This window comes from Acinonyx jubatus, chromosome B4 (assembly GCF_027475565.1).
Source record: "Acinonyx jubatus isolate Ajub_Pintada_27869175 chromosome B4, VMU_Ajub_asm_v1.0, whole genome shotgun sequence".
In the NCBI taxonomy this organism is placed as follows: Eukaryota; Metazoa; Chordata; class Mammalia; order Carnivora; family Felidae; genus Acinonyx; species Acinonyx jubatus.
In genome coordinates this window covers 12,277,753-12,298,307 of record NC_069387.1, presented here as the reverse complement: position 1 = coordinate 12,298,307, position 20,555 = coordinate 12,277,753, and the positions used below count along the sequence as shown (strand labels likewise).

Below are 20,555 nucleotides of genomic sequence, written 5' to 3'. Positions count from 1 at the left end.
GGGGAGGCCCTGTGAGGGCAGGGGCCACATCGTCTTTGTCCCTCCGTGTCAGCTCATGACTCGGACCTGAGAAATAAGATCCAGGAGGAACAACTGACCGAGGCTGTGCCAGCCGCTCGTCTGAGCACTCGCCTGCGTGAATTCATTACTTTCTACGATCATTCTATGTGGGGGGCACAACGATTCCCCCCCAGCTCCCAGGTGAAGAACACACAGTGTAAGGGAGTGAATAACTGCCGGTTATCAATGTTTGGGTTCTCAGCTCCAGACCCACCCTCCTTTGCCCGGCTTTGTGAGCTGGGACTGGCCGAATGTTAGGCAGCAGCCCCAGGATGGTCCTCCCTGACAGGCCCTGGCCCTCCGTGTTTGTTAGGCAGCAAGGGAAACCAGAAGCCAGCTTTGGGCGAGTCCCCAGCTGTACCCCGGGGCCACACCGTCCTCACAGATAGCTGCTTCTGCAGAATGGCGCTACCTTCTGGAAAGTCCTTTTCCACCAGCGGGCTGCATGTTCCCGAGGTCCCCGCGGCTTCTCTGGAGAGGACTGACTCCTGGCCGGGTCCTCAGTTCCTTTATTGTCCCCTCTCCTCAGCCAAGATGTGGTGGGTGCACCTTGTGGATCCCTTGCACGCCTTTTGCTCCTTTAAGTAGCTAACCTCCTTCCACTACTTAACAATTCTTTAGGCTCAATTGTGCCTGGATAGAGCGCTGGGACGGTACTCTATTATTTCAGACCCCAAAGAGCTCCAGATTGTGCCACGGGGAAGCGATCAGGCTGGGCTTCAAACGCAGCAAGTCTGAAACCAGAGGATACACTCCACACTCTGATACTACACTGTCTCCAATTTGGGGAGAGAGTCCAGGTTAACTCCGCCCACAGCCCGGACACCTCCGAGGACGCAGATATGAGAGCTGCAATTTCAAGGGCCAGACACTGAATCACATCTCCTCTGGTACGACACGGATTAATACTACACGGCCCTAAATCTTAATAGCTCAAAACCCTTTTACATGCAGAATGCCACAACTAGACAACTCTGTAGAGTTGAAAAGGCATATGTTATTATTCTCATAAGTAAAGAAACTGAGGCCCACAGACCGTAAAATTTTGCACAAGCGGTCACACTCAAGTCTTCCAGCTCCCAGCCAGAACTTTGCCTATAATGTCACTATCTTACCTTGGGGTTTCGTTACACTGGAGTCAGTTTGACTGTGAGACTGAATGGTGGATCTCCAAAAGATCCATGTCCAAACCCTTGAGGCCTGTGAACATAACCTTATAGGAAAAAGGGATCTTCGCAGATATGATTACATTAAGGGGAGATAGGGAGTTATCCTGGAAAATCAGGGTGGCCCCTAAATGCCATCATAAGAGTCCTTAGAAAAGAGAGGTAGAGAGAGACTTCACACACACAGAGGAAAAAGGTTGTGAAGCCAAAGGCAGAGATGGGAATGATGTGGCCACAAGTCAACGAATGCAAGTAGCCTCCAGAAGCTGGAAGAGGAAAGGCACAGAAAGCGGCAATGAACAGATTCTCCTCTAGAGACTCTGTAGGGAACACAGCCCTGATGACACCTTGACAATAGCCCAGAATTACTGATGCCCAACTCCCGGCCTCCAGAGAGACCAAATTCTACTGCGTTAAGTCACCAAGTTTGTTGTAATGTCTTACAGCAGCCTCAGGAAATTAATATACTGACAAATTCAAGTTTAAAAAAAGTTTATACAGATAGAAAATAATATCTAAACATGACATAAAGTTTTATGAAATTAGCTTCATTAAAAATGAAGGATGTTAAGACCATTGAGAATGAAAACACGAGCTACATAGAAACATAAGATCTTCCAAAACTGAATAAGGGAGAAATGGAAAAATCTGAATAGCTCAATTACTAGTAATGAAATTGAACTGGTAACCACAAAACTCTCAAGAAACAAAAGTCCAGGACCAGCTGTTTTCACAGATAAATTTAAAGAAGACTGAATTCCTATGCTCTTCAAACTATTCTAAAAAATAGAAGGGGAAGGAAAGCTTCCAAATACATTCTAAAAGGCCAGCATTACCCTGATACCCAAATCCAAAGACACTAGAAAAAAGAAAACTATAGGCCAATATCCCTGATGAACACAGATGCAAAAATCTTCAACAAAATATTACCAAACTACATTCAACAATACTTTAAGAGGATCATTCACCATGTTCAAGTGGAATTTATTCTGGGGATGCAAGGATGGTTAAGTACGTGTAAGTCAATCAACCTGACATTCTACATTTTAAAAAGTGAAGGACAAAAATCATATGATCATCATGATGGATGTGGAAAAAGCAATTTGACAAAATTCAACATCCATTTATGATGAAAATGCTCAAAAAAGTGGATTTCAAGGGAACGTTGAATCATTATGCTGAGGCTGTATTTGAAAAACTCACAGCTAACATCATACTCAACATTAAAACCTTTAAGATAAAGAACAAGACAAGAATGTCCATTCCCTTCACTTTTATTCAACATAGTACTGGAAATCCTAACCACAGCAATTAAACAAGAAAAAGAAATAAAAAGACATCGGAATTGGTAAAGAAGAAGTTAAACAGCACTATTTGCAGATGACGTTATACTGTACATACTGTAAATATACATACATATTTATATGTACAGACTCCACCAAAAAACTATTCAAAACAATAAATAAATTCCATAGTTGCAGGATACAAAACCGATATACAAAAATCTGTTGTGTTTCTATACACTAATAACAAAGTAGCAGAAAGAGAAATTACGAAAAGAATTCCACTTATAATTATATCAAACAGAATAAAATACCTAGGGACAAACTTAATGAAGGAAAAATGAGGAAAGATTTGTATTTTGAAAACTACAAAACACTGATGAAAGAAACTACAGACGACACAAACAAATGGAAAGATAGTCCATGCTCATGGATGGGAAGAATTAATATAGTTCAAATGTCCATGTTACCCAAAGCAATCTACAGATTCAATGCAATCCCTATCAAAATACCAATAGCATTTTTCACAGAATTAGAACAAATAATACTAAAACTTGTGTGGAACCACAAAAGATTCCAAATGGCCAAAGCAATCTTAAGGACAAAGCTGGGTTATCACAATCCCAGATTTTAAGAAATACTACAAAGCTGTCATAATCAAAGCTGTAAGGTACTGGCATAAAAACAGACACATAGATCAAGAGAACAGAACAGAGAGCCCAGAAACAAACCCATGCTTTTATGGTCAATTAATCTATGACAAAGAAGGAAGAATATATAGCAAGGAAAAGACAGTCTCTGCACAAAATGGTGTTGGGAAAACCGGACAGCTACATACAAAAGATTGAAACTGGACCACTTTCTTGCACCATATGCAAAATAAACTCAAAATGGATTAAAGACCTAAATTGAGACCTGAGACCATAGACTCCTAAAAGAAAACATAGGCAGTAATCTTTTTGGCATTGGCCTTAGCAATGCTTTTCTAGATAGATCTCCCCAGGCAAGGAAAACAAAAGCAAAATTAAATTATTGGTACTATACTAAAATAAAAGGTTTTTGCACAGCAAAGGAAACCATCTATCAAACGGTCAGCAACATACTGAATGGGAGAAAATATCTGCAAATGATACATCTAATAAGGGGTTAATATCCAAAATACATGAAGAATTTATACAACTCAACACCAAATAATAATAATAGTAATAATAATAGTAATAATCCAATTTAAAAATCGGCACAGGAACTGAATAGACATTTTTCCAAAGAAGTCATCCAGATGGCCAACAGACACATGAAAAGATGCTCATCATCACTCACCATCAGGGAAATGCAAATCAAAACCACAACATGATATCACTTAACACTGGTCAGAATGGTCAGAATCCAAAACAGAAGTGGGACGCTTGGGGGGCTCAGTGGGTTGAGCACCCAACTCTTGATTTTGGCTCCAGTTATGATCCCAGGGTTGTGGGACAGAGCCCCGCATCAGGTTCATGCTGAACATGGAGTCTGCTTGAGATTCTCTCTCTCTCTCTCTCTCTCTCTCTCTCTCAGAAGAAGAAGAAGAAGAAAGAAAGAAAGAAAGAAAGAAAGAAAGAAAGAAAGAAAGAAAGAAAAAAGAAAGAAAGAAAGAAAAGTGTTGGTGAGGATGTGGAAAAAAAGGAACCCTCATGAACCATTGGTGGGAAAGTAAATTGGTGCAGTGCAGAAAATGGCATGGAGGTTCCTCAGAACATTAAAAATAGAATTACCATATAATCCAGTAATTCCACTACTGGGTATTCACCCAAAGAAAATGAAAGTAATAATTTGAAAGGACATATGCACCCCTACGCCTATTGCAGCATTTACAACAGCCAAGATACAGAGGCAACCCAGGTATCCATCCACAGACGAAAGGATAAAGAAGATGTGGTATAGACATACAATGGAATATTACTCGGCCATAAAAAATTGAGATCTTGCCATTTACAATAACATAGATGGATCTAGATGGTATAATGCTAAGTGAAATAAGTCAGTCAGAGAAAGACAAATAGCATATAATTTCACTCATATATGGAATTTAAAAAACAAAACAAACAGGGGCACCTGGGTGGCTCAGCCGGTTAAGCATGGACTCTTGATTTAGACTCAAGTCATGATCTCACAGGTCATGGGATTAAGCTCCACATCAGGCTCTGTGCTGACAGCGTGGAGCCTGCTTGGGATTCTCTCTCTCCCTCTCTCTCTCTCTGCACCCCACCTCTCTCTCCCAAAATAAGTACACTTAAAAAAAACTATTTTAAAACAAAACAGAGGGGGGAAAAGTGACAAATAAAAGAACAGAATCTTAAAAACAGAACAAATTGGTGGCTGCCAGAGGAGGGATGGGTGGGGGAAGAGATGAAACAGATAAAAGGGATTAAGAGCCCACTTATCTTGACGCACACTGAGTAATGTACAGAATTGTTAAATCATCATACTGTACACCGGAAACTGATGGAACACTGCACGTCAATATACTTCAGTTAAAAAAAGAAAAAAAATGTACAAGAATATCCATTAACAGAATGGCTAAAAAATATTCTGGTAGGTTTATACACGGCAATGGAAGACAGAACTGCCACTATACCCAATATGAATGAATCTCGCAGATGTAAAGTTGACCAAAAGAAACCTGATCCAAGATAGCATACACTACGATTCCATCTATATGAAGTTCAAGAACAGGTACAAATTGAGCTGTGGTTTTGGAACTGTGGTTTCCGGGGGGGGCGGGGGTTATCTGCTGGGAGGGACCACAGGGAGCATGCTGGTAGGCTGGAAATGTTCTGTATCTTAATCTGGGGCAGGGGATTTACATGGATGTATATCAAAATAAAAGAAACTGATTGAGGTGTATGCTTCAGATTTATATTCTTTACTGCATGTAAGTTAGATCTCAAAAAAAAAGAACATTAAATATTTATTTTAAAGAAATGACAGAAATGTAGCAAGGTTAATGCACCACATTCAAGATTGTCAGAAAACCAGTATACCATCCCCAAGTTGCACTAAAAATTAGTCTTAGGATTTTCCTCATTTGCAAAATTGGCATAGTAGTATCTACCAACCTCATATAGCAATTCAGAGAATTAGACAATGTATAAATATCTTTGCACTCCTATAAGAGAAGTCCTATATAAATATAAGGTAGTATTTGTGGAGTGTTCTAAGATCTCATTTTCACTTAAGTAATCTCTTAGAGATACTTCTTCCTTTCCTTTAAAATACAATAACTAGGGGTGCCTGGATGGCTCAGTCGGTTAAGCGTCTGACTTCAGGTCATGATCTCGCGGTTCACGAGTTCAAGCCCCACATCGGGCTCTGTGCTGACAGCTCAGAGTCTGGAGCCTGCATTGGATTCTCTGTCTCTCTGTCTCTCTCTCTCAAAAATAAAGCACTAAAATAAATAAATAAATAAATAAATAAATAAATAAATAAATACATAAATACATAAATAAATAAATAAATAAGTAAGTAAAAGAATAAAATAAAATGTAATAACTAAAACCCATAAAGTAAATGAAAGATGAACTATGAGTTAGGCCAAAAACAAATTGATAAATTGGGACCAAAGCAGGGTTGCCCATTCTTTCCATGACCTTTCTGATGGGGAATTGTCATTAAACTGAAAAGTCAATATTTACCTTTATGAAAGCTTCCTGAAAGATTCCAGAATCTACCTAGGACAGGATTTTCAATTCCAGACACTCCAAGCAAAGATTTATAAAGTTTTAAATCCAATAATACCATCCTGCTTATCTCCTTTTTTGAAAGTGATTAATAAAACAAACAATGTTGCAATCATCTGTATGGATGTAAATAGCATGGTTCAAATCATAGTTCCTCTAAATCAGAGCTGTCCAGTAAGGTAGCCACTAGCCACATGTGGCTATTGAGCACTTGAAATTTGGCTAATTTGAATTGATCTGCCCTCCAAGTATAATATGCACACCATTTTCAAAATTTTGTACCAAAAAAAGAACGTAAAATATCTCATTAATGTTCATATTGATTACATGTCAAAATGGTATTATTTTTAATGTACTGGGTTAAAAAATATATTACAATGAATTTAACCTGTTTATTTTTAGTATTTTTAATATGGCTTATAGAAAACTTTAAATTCTATGTAAGGCTTGCATTGTATTTCTATTGGACAGCAGGGATCTAAAGAAAGATGGAAATTTTCATCTCAAGACAGAGTTTTCGAAAGGGTTTTAAGAATTAGGATTAAGGGGGCGCCTGGGTGGCTCAGTCGGTTAAGTGCCCGACTTCGGCTTAGGTCACGATCTCACGGTCCGTGAGTTCGAGCCCCGCTTCGGGCTCTGGGCTGATGGCTCAGAGCCTGGAGTCTGCTTCCAATTCTGTGTCTCCCTCTCTCTCTGCCCCTCCCCCGTTCATGCTCTGTCTCTCTCTGTCTCAAAAAAAAAAGGAAAAAAAAAAAAAAGAATTAGGATTAAGACTGCTTAAATGTTTTCCGGCCAAACTACCTGTCTTTGTCAAAGATTATAATCTATGTTTAATCTTTATAATAAACTGAGTTTTAGGATGGTTATATGAGGTTTGGCCTCCATAAAGTCACAGAACATTTACTGGTTTTCCGTGAACCTTAAATAATACGTAAACCTGCAGTTCTAAAACGTTTGGGGGCTTTGTACCGTTGAGGCAGAGAAAGGACCTTAACAGATCTCCAACATGACTTTCCAGGATACCCTAACCCAAAAGCTATATTCAATCAAGCAAAAATGATACTGCTATGAATTGAATTGTGTTCTCCCAAATTCACAGGCCGAAGCCGTAGCTACCCCCCAATATGATGGTACTTAGAGGGCAGGACTTTGGGAGGTAATTAGGTTTAGATGAAGTCATGAGGACAGGGTACCGATGATGGGATTAGAGTCCTTATAAGAAGAAGAAGAGGGGTGCCCGGGCGGCTCAGTTGGTTGGGTGATCAACTCTGGATTTCGGCTCAGGTCGTGATCTCACAGTTCATGAGCTGGAGGCAGAGTCCGGCTCCATGCTGGTGGTGTGGAGCCTGCCTGGGATTCTCTGTCTCCCTCTCTCTCTGCCTCTCCCCTGCTTGCACTCTCTCTCTCTTCCTCTCAAAAAAAATAAACATAAAAAAAAAAGAAGAGGAAGAGATCAGAATTCTCTCTCTCTCTGCAACAGGGAGGACACTGTGAGAAGGCAGCCGTGTACAAGCCAGGAAGAGAGCTCCCACCAGGAACCGAGCCTGCCAGACCTTCATCTGGGACTTGTAATCTTCAGAACAGTGAGAAAATAAATTGTGATTCACAGTCAACTGTATTTTGTTATGGAAGCTCAAGCAAACTAACACAGAGACCTACTGCTTAAAGCAATCTTTTTTATTAAATGTCATCATTAATCTTTACCTATATACATTTTGCTATGTAAAGCATGGTGATTTGCACCCTGTGATGAATAAGAATAAAAAAGTATTGATTTTCTCTAGACATTAACAGGACAGGTCTGACCTCTGGCCTCTGTAGACCACTCACTCACAGACCATCTTTGTTGAGCCAGGAGAAAGGGGTCAAGGAAAATGATTGTTATTTAAAAACATTATTACTTTAAAAAATTTCATCCTTGATTATATTGAAAATATTTTCTTCAGTAAACGGAATTTATATTTCCATTCTAACCGAAAATGCAAAGTTGTTCATCTCTCCCCTAGGGATTTGCTTCTTGGTGGCACTTTCAATGGTCTCACCACAGTTTGAGCATAATAAAATCTCATTTTATGCTCCAAGGCAGGAAGCATCCTAAAAGTTCCTCAACCAGTATAGTACACAACCTTGTGGCTTTTGGACTAACATTTAGACTTCACAGGGGCGCCTGTGTGGCTCAGTTGTTTAAGTGTTCGACTTTAGCTAAGGTCATGATCTCACAGTTGGCAGGCTCAAGTCCCTCATCGGGCTCTGCACTGACAGCATGGAGCCTGCTTCAGATCCTCTGTCTCCTTCACTCTGTGCTTGCACTCTGGCTCTCTTTCTCTCAAAAATAAATGAACATAAACATTTTTTAATAATTTATAAATAATAATAGACATCACAAAAAAGAAAGGAAACAAAATGGTGTGCTTGTTTCCTTAGAAACATTCAAAACATCTTCAGATGTTTACTGCCTGTTTTCTTTTAACTTTTTTTTAATGTTTATCTATCTTTGAGAGTGAGAGAGACAAAGTGTGAGTGGGGGAGGGGCAGAGAGAGAGGGAGACATAGAATCGGAAGCAGGCTCCAGGCTCCTGGCTGTTAGCACAGAGCCTGCTGTGGGGCTTGAACCCACAGCCCATGAGATCATGACCTGAGTCAAAGTCAGACACTTAACAGACTCAGCCACCCAGGTGTTCCTACTGCCTGTTGTAAAGAAAGAAAGAGGAGGGGGGAAATGGAAGAGAACCAAATAGCACAGTTGATTTAATCCCTATTATCACTTTAATCTCTTTTGCCACCTTTTGGAGCTCCAATGGGTCCAAGTACCCCAAGAAAACTCCACAAAATTTTGTTTGTCCTACACATATTCTCTGGGAAAAGGACCCTGAGCTTTGAACATAATCTCCAAGGAGGCAGTGACCAAAATAGGTTAAGAACTTCTGTTTAAAAGTTTACTTTGGTGAACTGCATGAACATTTCTCCTTGAACCTGGCCAGGTATAACCAGCCACCTCACTTGATGCATACCACCTGAGACCTCAGAATGTGTACCAGGCCCTGCTTCCACTATTTAATTAATGACCTTGTGCCTTGGTTTTGTTTCCTGGTGTGTGTATGCTAGCTGCCTCCAACTTCTCCCTTCTTCCAAGTTGTCCTATTCTGTGTATCCCAGCTAAATAAGAGTGGACCCAGATGGCTGTCTCCTTATCTGAGAGAGACCCCAGGGTGAAACTTGTCATATTTACCAACATACCCTTTTCTCATACTCCTCTCCACTCTTTTGGGGCCATCTGAATTTGCCACGGTGCTGGATGGGTCGTCCATTTCTCTATTCTCTTTTTATTTAGGTCTAGGAACCATCAGTTTGGTGAGGCACCTTCAAGGACGTCAGATCACAGTCCTGTACCGCCATTCCCACGTGGTGTAAAATTCTCTTGCATTCCCACCCTAAGGATGTTGTGAGAAAGAAATGGCGTGCTCTTAGCTCCCCAGAGAAGATTATATAAAAGTAATAAAAGCATTCTGTTTCTGTCGATTATTTTTGGCACGATTACACCAAGTCGCAGAGTCCCCTGCACCTGCCTTGACCATTCCTTGCCTAAGAGTCAGCAGAGACACAAGCACCCACTGACGTTGTGCCCCTCACTCCGTCCACCCTCTCCAAGCCCCACATTCCAAGTTGTCTCCTTGAATATAACTCCGGATCTTCCTACAAACCCATTTGTACTGATGTAAAGAATTGAAGCTCACTCTCTCCTGTACTCTTCTCACCGGTAAATTCTCAGATCTCTTCGTTTCCTTGCAGAGCGCAGAGGGGTAAGTTGTGTATGCGTGTGTGTGTGTGTGTGTGTCCTAAAACTTGCATAGAGCCCATGAGTGTGGCTCTCCGACCTCCTGGATCTCAAGGCAAGGAGTGGGCTCGCCGGAGGGTCCCCGACACCCCGCACCACGTACAGCAAGCTCGGCCCCGGGGGGGCGGCGGCGGCGAGAGGCAGACGAGCTCGGGGCCGAGAGCCGGGCCCCGAACAGCAGCGCCCCGACCCCCCGACCCCCCGTGCCAGGCAGGGCCCGCCGTCCCCGCGGGAAGGCCGGCCGGCCGGGCCGAGGGCGCTGCGCCGCGGCCTCCAGCTCCTCCTCGGGGCGCCGCGCGGCCAGGCCGGTGGGTGGCGGCGGCCGGGGCCCCCGGGGATGGCGGCGGCCGCGCTCCACCAGCAGGTGGCCCCGGGGTCCCGGCGGCGCCGCCTCCTCCCCGGCGCCCCTCCTCCCGCGGGGGCGGTCAGCGCCCCGACCCGGCTCGCACCCCGCCGCCGCCGCCGCCGCCGCCCTCGGCCCGCCCGCCGCGTCCCCGGGGCCGCGCTCGCCGCCGCCGCCGCCGCCGCCGCCGCCGCCGCCGCCGCCGCCGCGTCCGGAGCAGCGCCCAGGCCGGCCCGCGGCCAGCGCGCAGGGCGCCGGCAGCACCCGGCCCGCCGCGCCGCGCCCTCCCCGCCCCCAACTCGCTCCCCAACGGAAAGTTCGGCTCCGGCTGCGCGAGGCACAGAGCCCGGGAATGAGAAGGGGTCGGGGGGCGTGCTGAGGGGACCGGGCGGCGGCGGCGGCCAGGCGGGGGCAACTTCTCCCGGGAAAGCGCCTCCTGCCGACCCCGCGAGCCGCAGCCCCCGAGTGGGCTCGAGGTGGTTTTTCCCTTGCCTCTGCCTCCCCCTGCGGATTCAAGACGCGGACCTTGGTCCTGGCGCTCCCGCTGCCGGGTGACAAGAGCCAGCGTCGCCGCCGCCGCCGCCGCCGCCGCCTCGGCCGCCGCTCCCTCCGCCCGCCGGCCGCCCCCCGGCCGCAGCCCCTGCCTCCTGCCTCCTGCCAGCACCATGGAGTTCTCCGAGAGGAAGAGGAGCAGGAAATCCCAGAGCTTCAAACTGGTGAGCCGAGGTAAGCGGCGGGCCGCGCCGGGCCGGGCGGGGGGCGTGCGGGCGGCGGAGGGAGGACTTGGCGCCGCGTAAACAGCCCCGCGCCCGGCCCGCCGCCCCGCGCCGCGCGTCCCACTCCGGGGGTCCGGGCTTCCGGGACCCCCGAGTCCCCTCCCGCGGTGGAGGGGGGGCCGCGGCCGCACACGCCGCGCGGCGGGCAAAGTTGTGCGGGGGGAGGCAGGATGCTATTCAGCGTAAACAAGTCGGAGGGCACATCAGGAAATTAGCAAACAATGACACTTGGGGAGCCGAGAGCCTTCTTTGGTATTCCACTCCTGTGGCTAGGTTGGGGGGTGGGGGAGAGCTGCCGCTCCGTCAGGCCGTGCACACACGAATCCCGACCAATGGTTGTGGGTTTGCTTTTTTTCCCCCCAACAGAAGCAAAAAAGGTGGTGGTTCTGTGAAGAACCAGAAAGAAGCTCATGAGGTGCACGAGCCCAAAATGAGAATTGCTGACCTCCGGCGTCTTTTCTAGAGACGTTATTTGGGTTGGAAAGGTGTTTTGGAATAGATCACTTATCGGTCAGAAAAGTATCCTTAAAAAAAAAAAAAAAAATCCAGCCGGTTCCTGACGATTTAACAGGTGTACATCACGGTCTTCCGGCTTAGGAATGTTTTATGGGGGAAGGGGAAAGTTGAACCGTCTTGTCTGTGTTCGGTTACTTGTCAGAGCCTTCATTTTCCTGATAGGACTTTTAAAAAAACGCTGAGAACTTAAGAGCGGACATAAAAATATGTCTATCCAAATGCATTGTGTCACCTTAAATTAGAGGCAGGTGACTTTTTTCGTCCTAATGTCCCGGGTCCCGATATTGAGTTGAGAACCACCTTGCTTAAATAATCTTCTTTGAATCAACTTGAGGTCAAAAGCAAACCACAGAACCTGTCCCCTTTTTCCTCTGTTGTTTTATCTAGCACTGGCATCAGAGTAGAGAGAGCACTGGCATCAGAGTAGAGAGAGCAAGGAGACCAACCTGGGGAAGTCACATGTGAGCTGATGAACATTAGAGGGCAATTCCAAGTAACAGAGCTTTTCAAGCTAAGCTGAGCTAACTATGATGTAGATTCAATAAAGCCTGTTTTCGGCAAGCCTGAAAATGGTTTGATTGTAGACATTTTGAAGATCGCCTCATACCTGTTTTCCCTGATTTAGTTTGGATACTGCTGCATGAAAGAGGCCTGACATAGTTTTACGTATTCAAAATATTTGGCTCTTCCCTCTGTTTCCGTGTTGATTACTCAGTCATTTGTACTTTAAAAATCTCCATATGTGACCGGCCTGTTGGTCTATTGATTCATTCGGGAAGGTAGGCTGCTTTCCTTATTTATGACCTCAGGGAACTTAACTAGTCTATCTGAAAAGTGAGAGTGGTTTTGTAGACCTTGTCCTGTCAGGTCTCAAGCCACCAAAGAAAACAAAACAAAAAAGGAATAGCTTTTAAGAAGGAACCTCTATTTTCTTACTTAGACGATCCTACTTTTCAGAAATAGACCATTGACAAGTACAGGAGCCTCTGTAGAAAAGAAAGAAGCTCTTAAAGTACTGTATTTTAAAGTTTGCCTGACGAAGCAAGTTTTTCTTTTTCCTTTTTTTTTTTCTTTCTTTAAATTACGGGTCTGATTCTTCTCTCTGCTCTGCAGGTGCATTTTTAGAAAATAAACTGTTGCATATTAAAGTGCCATAGCTGAATGCAAAAGATTCACTTGTGTGAAAGATGAGAATCTTGCTTTCTTATCTAAGCTATACTATGTTTGAAATAACAAATCCGTTTTTTCGTGTGTGCTTTCCTGTAAGCTGCTTAAAGGCTGGTATTTTTCTGGGTAAACTGAGAAAACAGAGTGTCAGGTTACCCTAAAGCATGCTGTTGATATACTGTACTCATGGAAATGGGTTGTGGAGATAATTTTGGAATCACCCCTGCCCTCCCGGCCTATGATTGGGCAAGGTTTTTCTTTTCCTTATAAACATGCTTGTCATTTGAAAGAAAAGAGGCCTAGTAATTGGCATCTGTGGGCCAAATTTACTGGGAAAACTATGTGATCAGCAAAGCCGTTTTCTAAAGTCAAAGTCATAGGTCAAGTTTGCATACTTTTCCAGAGTAAGCAAAGTTTTAGGGATTACTAAAGACTATGAATTCCGTGATTAACCGAGTTCTTGGAAATTATGTTTATAAATTAAAGTATAGATTATACATCTTCTCTATAACGAGAGTCTAGTCTTTATTGCTTATTCATATCTTGCTCGCCATTAGAATTGTAATTTTTGGTTGTTTTCTCATCCCAGATTATCACCATGAGGTATATAAGATCTCAGAATTCAGCAACGATGTTAATGGGGAGGCCAAAGAGACACAACCCATTTATTTAGGTAGGTTCCTATGTCAATTAATTTCTCAGCAAAACAGTGTGGCCATTTGCAATTAGGGGGAAGGGAAAAAAAAAAAAAAAAAAAAAAAAAAAGATTGTGCCAGAACGGGAAATGTCTGCCATTGCTTAATGTATGACATTCTTTTCAAGACCTTTTATTTTACAGATTGCCAATATATCCCTTATTAACATTGCTAAAAGTTGTAATTTCAGACATAAATGTTTATTAGTGTCTACACACAGTGCTAATTATCGCTCACTCCCAGAGCCAGATGCTGACTGAGCAGTTTTGTCGCTCTGTGCTCACCCCATTTCCATTGCATATTCGCTGGCATGCTTCACTGGCAATAGTTTGTGTAATTGGGGTATTACATCTTTGACATCTGGATAACAGAAATTCAATTTCCAGGAAGCCGCTATTTGTTTGGTTTTGCTTCTGCCTTGGGTGGGATAGAGGATTAATATGCTGTCTTATTATAATGTCCCTTCACCTCTGTGGCCTGGTTGCTAATCCTGCCATGACAAAATTAAATTAAATCTACAGTCAAAAAAGCGTAAGGAACATCAAAGTGCGATTGTCCGCCCAACCACCTCTTGATAGCTCCAGCGCTCCCCTTCCTGGATTTGTGGGCATTTCACACCAATGTTTTTGGTCAGAGGGACTAGCCATGCTTTGTCTTTACCATCCTCATTGCCAGCTCACCTCAGGGTCAAACGGAGCCAAGGCAGCTCCTGTGAGACCCATCGGACGAGGGTAGCCGCCTGGTGAATGAGCAGGTAGTCCAAAACATTGCCACTCTTTCCAAGTGCAGCGTTTGCTACAGATTTCATACGTGAAGGACCTGGCATGTGCAGCTTGTGAGTTGCAGACCACGAACCAAAAATTAAACAACTTCAGATTTTGCCACTAAGAGTTGCAGTCCCCCTTAAGTAAGAGCGGAGAGCAAATGGTGGCTTGTGGCTTCAGCCTTGCCCATCGCGAACACCTTCACCACCCCAAAAGTAGGTTGAGAGCGGGTGCCGCACAAGAAGGGAGCAGAAAATGGGAGACCGTTGGGGCGAGAGTGATGAAAAGCCGAGGCCAGACTTGCCAGACCTCTGGTGAGAATTGATAGCAGAAGGAAGTAGGATTGCTGTTCAGACCCAGTGTGAGGGGTACTGAAAAGCCGAACAACGTGAAAGCCAGATGGCGTAGTATTCTGTCACTGAGATCTCTCTTTTTTTGCTTTGAGGAAGAGAAAGGGTGGGTTGCCAAAGGACTGAGAAATCAAATGGATACTTGATGGAGGTAAAATAGGAGGGGAGTATCAGCACGTCTTACATATGCAACCACTGAAGGCGCATAGATCTTTCCATCCTAGGGGAGAATATTACTGAGGCCAGCAACTACACTCACCACCTGTTTACTGTTAAGAGGACTAAAAACCAAAAAGTTAATAGTCAAGTGAAATGCTATGACCCAGAAGGAGAATATTCTTGGATTGTACTCTCTTTAGTTCCTTAAACTTAATGAGTTGGAATTCTGTACTTTCCATTCCCTAACCTTATTGGTTGGAATTCTGTATCTAAGTACCACTCGACTTGGCCATTTGAAATGAGGAATTTGCCTATTAGTAGAAAATTTACATTTATCGTCAAAATGTAGCATCATGTCCTTGGTTCAGTTAACGTCCAACAAAGCAGGCCTTTTTCCCCCTTTGTGCTGCGTATTTGGAAAACAGTAATTCTGGGTGTGAGAAAGTGGGGGATGAAGAAGAGGAAGATGCGAGTGGTCAGAATTCGGTAAACTGTACACTCTCGAAGGGGGCAGACATCGCTGCTTTCATTTTTCCCAGCTCGAGTCCAGGAAGATAAGAGAACATCAGTGAAAGACCAGGGTGGGGATCAGCTTTCCAAGTTACCGGGCAGGAAGGCCTCAGACATCAAGAGACAAAAGTTTGAACAGTGGAAACGTGTACCTGGGTGACTTCTCAATCTTTCGCTCATCCTGGGAAAAGTGTGATATGGTTCCCAAAGACCAATTTTATTTTGTGATCTCTGGGTCCATTTTTTTTAAAAAAGTGGAAAAGCAAATGAGAGCGATTGGAAATAGTTACCGACAGCTTATGAACTTAAGAATTTGGTCGTTGATGATGTTATAAGACATAGGCATTAGGAGTTTGTAGGTACTCTTCTCAAAACATAGCTTTACATCATGTTTGTTTTTGTAAATTGCTAGAGTCTATCCATAACACTACTCGCTAGGGTGCAGATTTCTGTGTGAAGTTTCTGACACCCAAGGGAGTTTGTTAGCAGGACACCAAAAGAACTGTTTCACCTATAATGCAGTCCTAAAACGTGGCCCCGAGATGCTGTGTAGGATTTTCTGTGTTCAGACGTAGGTATAATCCCTAGGGCTATCTGCACCTAAAGATTAAAGTTCATATCTCCGGGAAGGGGAGCGCTCCAAGTTTTGGCAGAGTTCCCACATGAAATCTATTTCCTTGCAATATATTCAGGCTGTTGACTAAGGAAGCCCACGAGTGAGGCAGGGTAGCTCACTGGTGTGAATGGCTTGGCTGAGTGCTTTGCGACTCACGCACACAGTATCAATGTGATAATAGGGCCAGACGAGGGTATTTTGCCCTGTGGACATTGATGTGGCCCAGCTGGCTGCGGTGGGCCTACAATAAAAATTTGAGCACCTGTTTGGAGAGGAACAGCAACTTGTTTTAATCAGTCCAACAGATGTCTTTTTTAAGAAAATACTGTGCACTCAGCACTTTTCTGGAACAGGGTGGGAAATGGATAGGACCAAGACATTTGGGGAGATAGGACAAATTGAGAACACCATCAGGGAGCAGTATTCAATAATAATAACAGTTTGGACACTTTGTGCGTGCACCAGTATTGTGTTGAGTACCTCACATGAATTTTCTCATTTACTTCTCACAGCAAATCTGCCAGAGTCGTTATCATCCCTGTTTTGTACACGAGACTTAGGTGTTTGATAGCCTGCCAGAGGCCTCTCAAGTAGCAAGTGCCATAGCCGGGATCCCAGTGCACATCTCCATGTGCTGGAAACACCCCACCGCATGCCTCTCTGTGTGAACAATGATTCATTGGCAGATGTGATCCGTTAGGGCAACGAGCAAAAGCGGCGTTGGAAGGGACGGATCAAACGCAAGGTCAAGTGGAGAGCTCTGGAAGGGCTGGACCTTGAACTTGGGGAAGATTTGGATAGGCAGAGGGGAGGTGAAGAAGGGGCTAAGTGTCACAAGACCCAGACGTTAAGTGAAGGTCACACATGTAGTTTAAAAAGTGTTTTCACATCTGTCATCCTGTGGTTTTTACAGTAGTCCTGTGAGGTCACTGGGGCACACGTTCTTACTCCCATTACCTAGAGGAGGGAACTGAGGCTCAGAGTGAAGTGACTTGCTCATAAATAGTGGAACCTGGCAGAAACCCACGTCTTCTGTCCAAAGATCTTTTCCCTCTGTCGTGTTGGGCCAGACAATTCAAGGATTATCAGGAGACCTTAGCTGGTAGCAAAGCACTGTTAGCAAGTATTTTAATGAGACAGTGAGTTTATTACTCATAGCTTTAAAGGAAACATTTAATGAAATCTCTTTTTATACATTGGATTTTCTTTTGGATTTACCATTATAATATATAAATTTGAAACATGTCTGTTTTTCAGGTGTTCACTCTCTTTCATTTATTCATTCAACAAATATTTATTGAGCTCCAATTATGGGGTCAGGCCCCGGCCCTCTTGGTCCTCTTCTGGTTCCTTTTTTTGTTTTTTTTGTTTTTTTTGTTGTTGTTGTTGTTCTTGTTCCTTTTGACACTAAGTTATACAGCTTTCAGAAGATGAACCACAGGGTATAGTAGCCATGCCAGATGAGCATGGTCAAGGTCTCTGAATTTTTTAAATGTTTATTTTATTTATTTTGAGAGAGAGAGAGTGAGCAAGCAGGGGAGGGGCAAAGAGAGAGAGACAGAGAATTCCAAGCTCACAGCACAGAGCCCGACACGGGGCTCAAACTCATTGAACTATGAGATCATGACCTGAGCCAAAATCAAGTCAGACACTTAACCGACTGAGCCACCCAGGTGCCCCTGAGATCTCTGAATTTTTAAATCTTTTTTTCAGTGACTTTGTTGATGACAGCTGCCCCCACCAGGGTCCCCAGTCTTTTCAAAGGTGACACACTCGAACAATCCCTACCCACTTTTCCAGGTTAGGGAGTTAGCCTCTAATGACAATGGGAGTCGTTAGAGCCCTGGAGAAGTGAGCAGGTGCATGTGTGAAATGGGGGAGGGGGGCGGCCTGGGTCCCACCTGGTTCCTGTTTCTTCCCAACAGGGAGGGGGGCCCCGATGTTTCACCTCACCTGTGGCTAGAGTTGCATGAGTGAGAAACAACCTCAAATAAAATGAAGGGCCCAGCGGACCTGAGTGTTTCTTGGGGTTAGAAATAGAGCCGATAACAGCAGGTGTCATTTTTGGAGAGGCTGCTGCGTGCAGGGCACTGTGCTAAGAACTTGGCGTGTAATCGCAGCGCACCATGCAACATGCCCCACGTCTGCGGGACTCCGCACAGCTTTTAGGGTGCCCTTGCCACCACGTATAAGTGGTTTCTAAGGCTTCCTACAGCACTAAAAGTAGATCTGCTTATCCTTATCCTGTAGGTGCACAAACGGCTTCACAAATCCAAGCAAAGTCAAAGCCGAGAGAGCCTCTGAAGCTCTTGACCACCAACGGCTCCCTTGAATATGAGCGCACGTGTGAGTGTGCTTCTGTACCCGTAGGCGCAGCAGTAGACCGCTTTGATGCTACTCGCTGCCTAAAGTTCGGGAGGCGTCTGCAGTCAGGCCCGTCACTCTTGGATTGGTCATTTAGCCAACATCACAACCACAGTGTGAGGCAGGTGTTCCATCCTTCATTCAGACAGGAAGCCGAGCTCGGAAGTGAAAGTGACTCACGCGAGATTATACCGTAGTTAGTAGTTGAGCGTGCTTTAAAACCTGGGTTCCTGATGTCCAGCTCTGCCCTCTCTCACCACGTGGGGGCTGCCTGTGGTCCTGCCTACCTGTGCCATTCTGCCCACACGGGCTCATCTTAGTGTGTGACTGCTCATCCTCTCCCCGCCCCCCCCCCCCACCGACAGAGTGGGGCTCAAGACATGAGAGGGGCACCGTCGGTAGAAGGGAGGGGTGGGCAGAGCCTGGGACCCACTTGGGAAGAAAGGAAGTAAAGTTGGTTGAACATCTGCTGTACACTGGGCACTTTCCCAAACTGGAGAAGTATTGTTATTTCCATTTTTAAATGAAAAATACAGGCCTTTGGAAATGTCCGTTTGCTCAAGGTCAGAGAGTTCGCAGACGAGAGCTTGGCCGTGGACCCGGCTCCCGCGGTATTTCTGCTCTGCGGTGTGGTCTCTGAGAAAGCCGGGGCCCCTCGCCTCCTCCCTCTGCTGTTCGCTCTCTGCTTCTAGCTCACCTTTCCAGTCTTTTCTCCCTCTTCTTCCTACTGAAAACATTGGCCTGCGTCAGACTGGTCTCTTAGCATTAACTTCCTGGGGCGCCTTTCCCTGTCTGTGTGTGGGCTCTTCACCATCCCTTCCCTTCCAGGCCCTCCCACGTGTTAGCCCGTTTCTAGACCCCATCTATCACCAGCCTATCGTGTATCGGTTTCTGAAGCCCAATTCCAATATTACCTAGGCCTGGAAGCCTTCTCAGTTCGTATAGCACAAGAGAGAGAAGTCAGGTTTAAAGTCAGAAAACCTTGGTTTGAATCTCAGCCTAACGGTTAATAGCACCTTGCACGAAACTCTTGAGAGGCTTTCTTTATCTTCCATAGTTGAATAGGAATGTTGGCCCTGACTTCCACAGCAGGCTCCCCTTCAGCGTCTTGGAAATCCTATATGATAAAACACTTTTTCAGAGTAGAAAATGCTGTATTCTTATTTTTATTATCCCCTTCTCCTGAAATAGAAGTTCTGTTCTTCTGAACACCTTAGCACTAAATAATAACATCATCCAGCATTTGCCACATACTGCCCAATACTTGTTTTGTACACAGCTTTATGGCGCTCCAAGTCAACCTGCAGACACCCCTGTCGCCCCCAACCCTGAACAGTTACCACACTGAATTGTGGTTGTTTATTCGCACTGTCTCTCCTCATGTAAATTGTAAGATGACAGAGCAAGGGTGACCTGGATTCTTTTTTGTATCCTTTGAAGCACCCAGCACGGTGTTGTGTTCATAATAGGAACCCAGATGACAGGTACTCAAGTATCTAAACGTGTGAGTATGTTGGACAATGTCGTACAGAACTCTGAAGACTTGCTTTAAAATATATCACTGTGGGGGCGCCAAGAGTCGGTTAAGCATCCGACTCTTGATATCGGCTCAGATCGTGATCTCATGGTTTGTGAGATCGAGCCCCGAGTCCAGCTCTGTGCTGACAGCAGGGAGCCTGCTTGGGATTCTCTCTTTCCCTCTCTCTGCCCCTCCTCCGCTCATGTTTGCTCATGCTCTCTTTCTCTCTCTTATTTATTCAAAAGAAATAAGTAAACTTTAAAATATATATACACACACCACACTGTTGAGATTTTAGAGACATTTAGCGAGCCAAACTAAAATATTCCTCATTTAACCAGAAGAATCTTTTATCATATATTAAAGCAGCACGGAAACTTGGGACTTCTGATGTTGATGTGTGAGATAGAACTTGAAATCTTTTTGTTTTCCTTCACATCTAGAAAAGACCAAAAAGGAGAGGACCTCACCTAGGAAAGCCAGCGACATGTTAAAAACCAAAACTGAAAAATAGTATATGCTCTGTTGGCTCGGTATTGTGCTGTAACGTGGGCACAGCTTTCTAGAGGCGCTTGAGATAGTATTGACCTGTTTATCAACTGACTTTGGCAGGTCTGGTTGTCCAGCTCCGTGGGAAGCAAGTTTACCGACCTAAGTTTCAGAAAAATAGCAAACTGTGCATTCAGCAACAGGCTTGTCCCACTATGAGGGAA

At 44.7% G+C, this 20,555-nt stretch overlaps 2 protein-coding genes across 18 annotated transcripts in view; one reads left to right on the top strand and one right to left on the bottom strand.

Moving 5' to 3' along the window:
- PRPF18 (pre-mRNA processing factor 18) overlaps nucleotides 1-11,066 on the bottom strand; it is a 102,870-nt gene extending 91,804 nt beyond the window's left edge. For 3 of the 4 annotated variants that reach the window (XM_053225319.1, XM_053225316.1, XM_053225318.1), the window contains exons 1-2: nucleotides 10,932-11,066; nucleotides 9,466-9,659 (exon numbers count right to left, since the gene is read on the bottom strand). The gene's annotated coding sequence lies outside the window, so the exon portion shown is untranslated. Of the gene's footprint in view, nucleotides 1-9,465; nucleotides 9,660-9,962; nucleotides 10,042-10,931 lie in introns of those variants that run through there. The other variant, XM_053225317.1, reaches the window with a different exon arrangement.
- The window catches only part of BEND7 (BEN domain containing 7), an 82,239-nt gene continuing 72,683 nt past the window's right edge, over nucleotides 11,000-20,555 (top strand). For 12 of the 14 annotated variants that reach the window (XR_008299921.1, XR_008299920.1, XM_053225311.1 and 9 more), the window contains exons 1-2: nucleotides 11,000-11,132; nucleotides 13,455-13,538. Coding sequence is in view for 11 of the 14 variants with exons in the window: in XM_053225311.1 (XP_053081286.1) it covers nucleotides 11,072-11,132; nucleotides 13,455-13,538 (145 nt within the window). In the remaining 3 variants the exon portion in view is untranslated. The remainder of the gene's footprint in view (nucleotides 11,133-13,454; nucleotides 13,539-20,555) is intronic. The other 2 variants (XM_053225312.1, XM_053225310.1) reach the window with 2 other exon arrangements.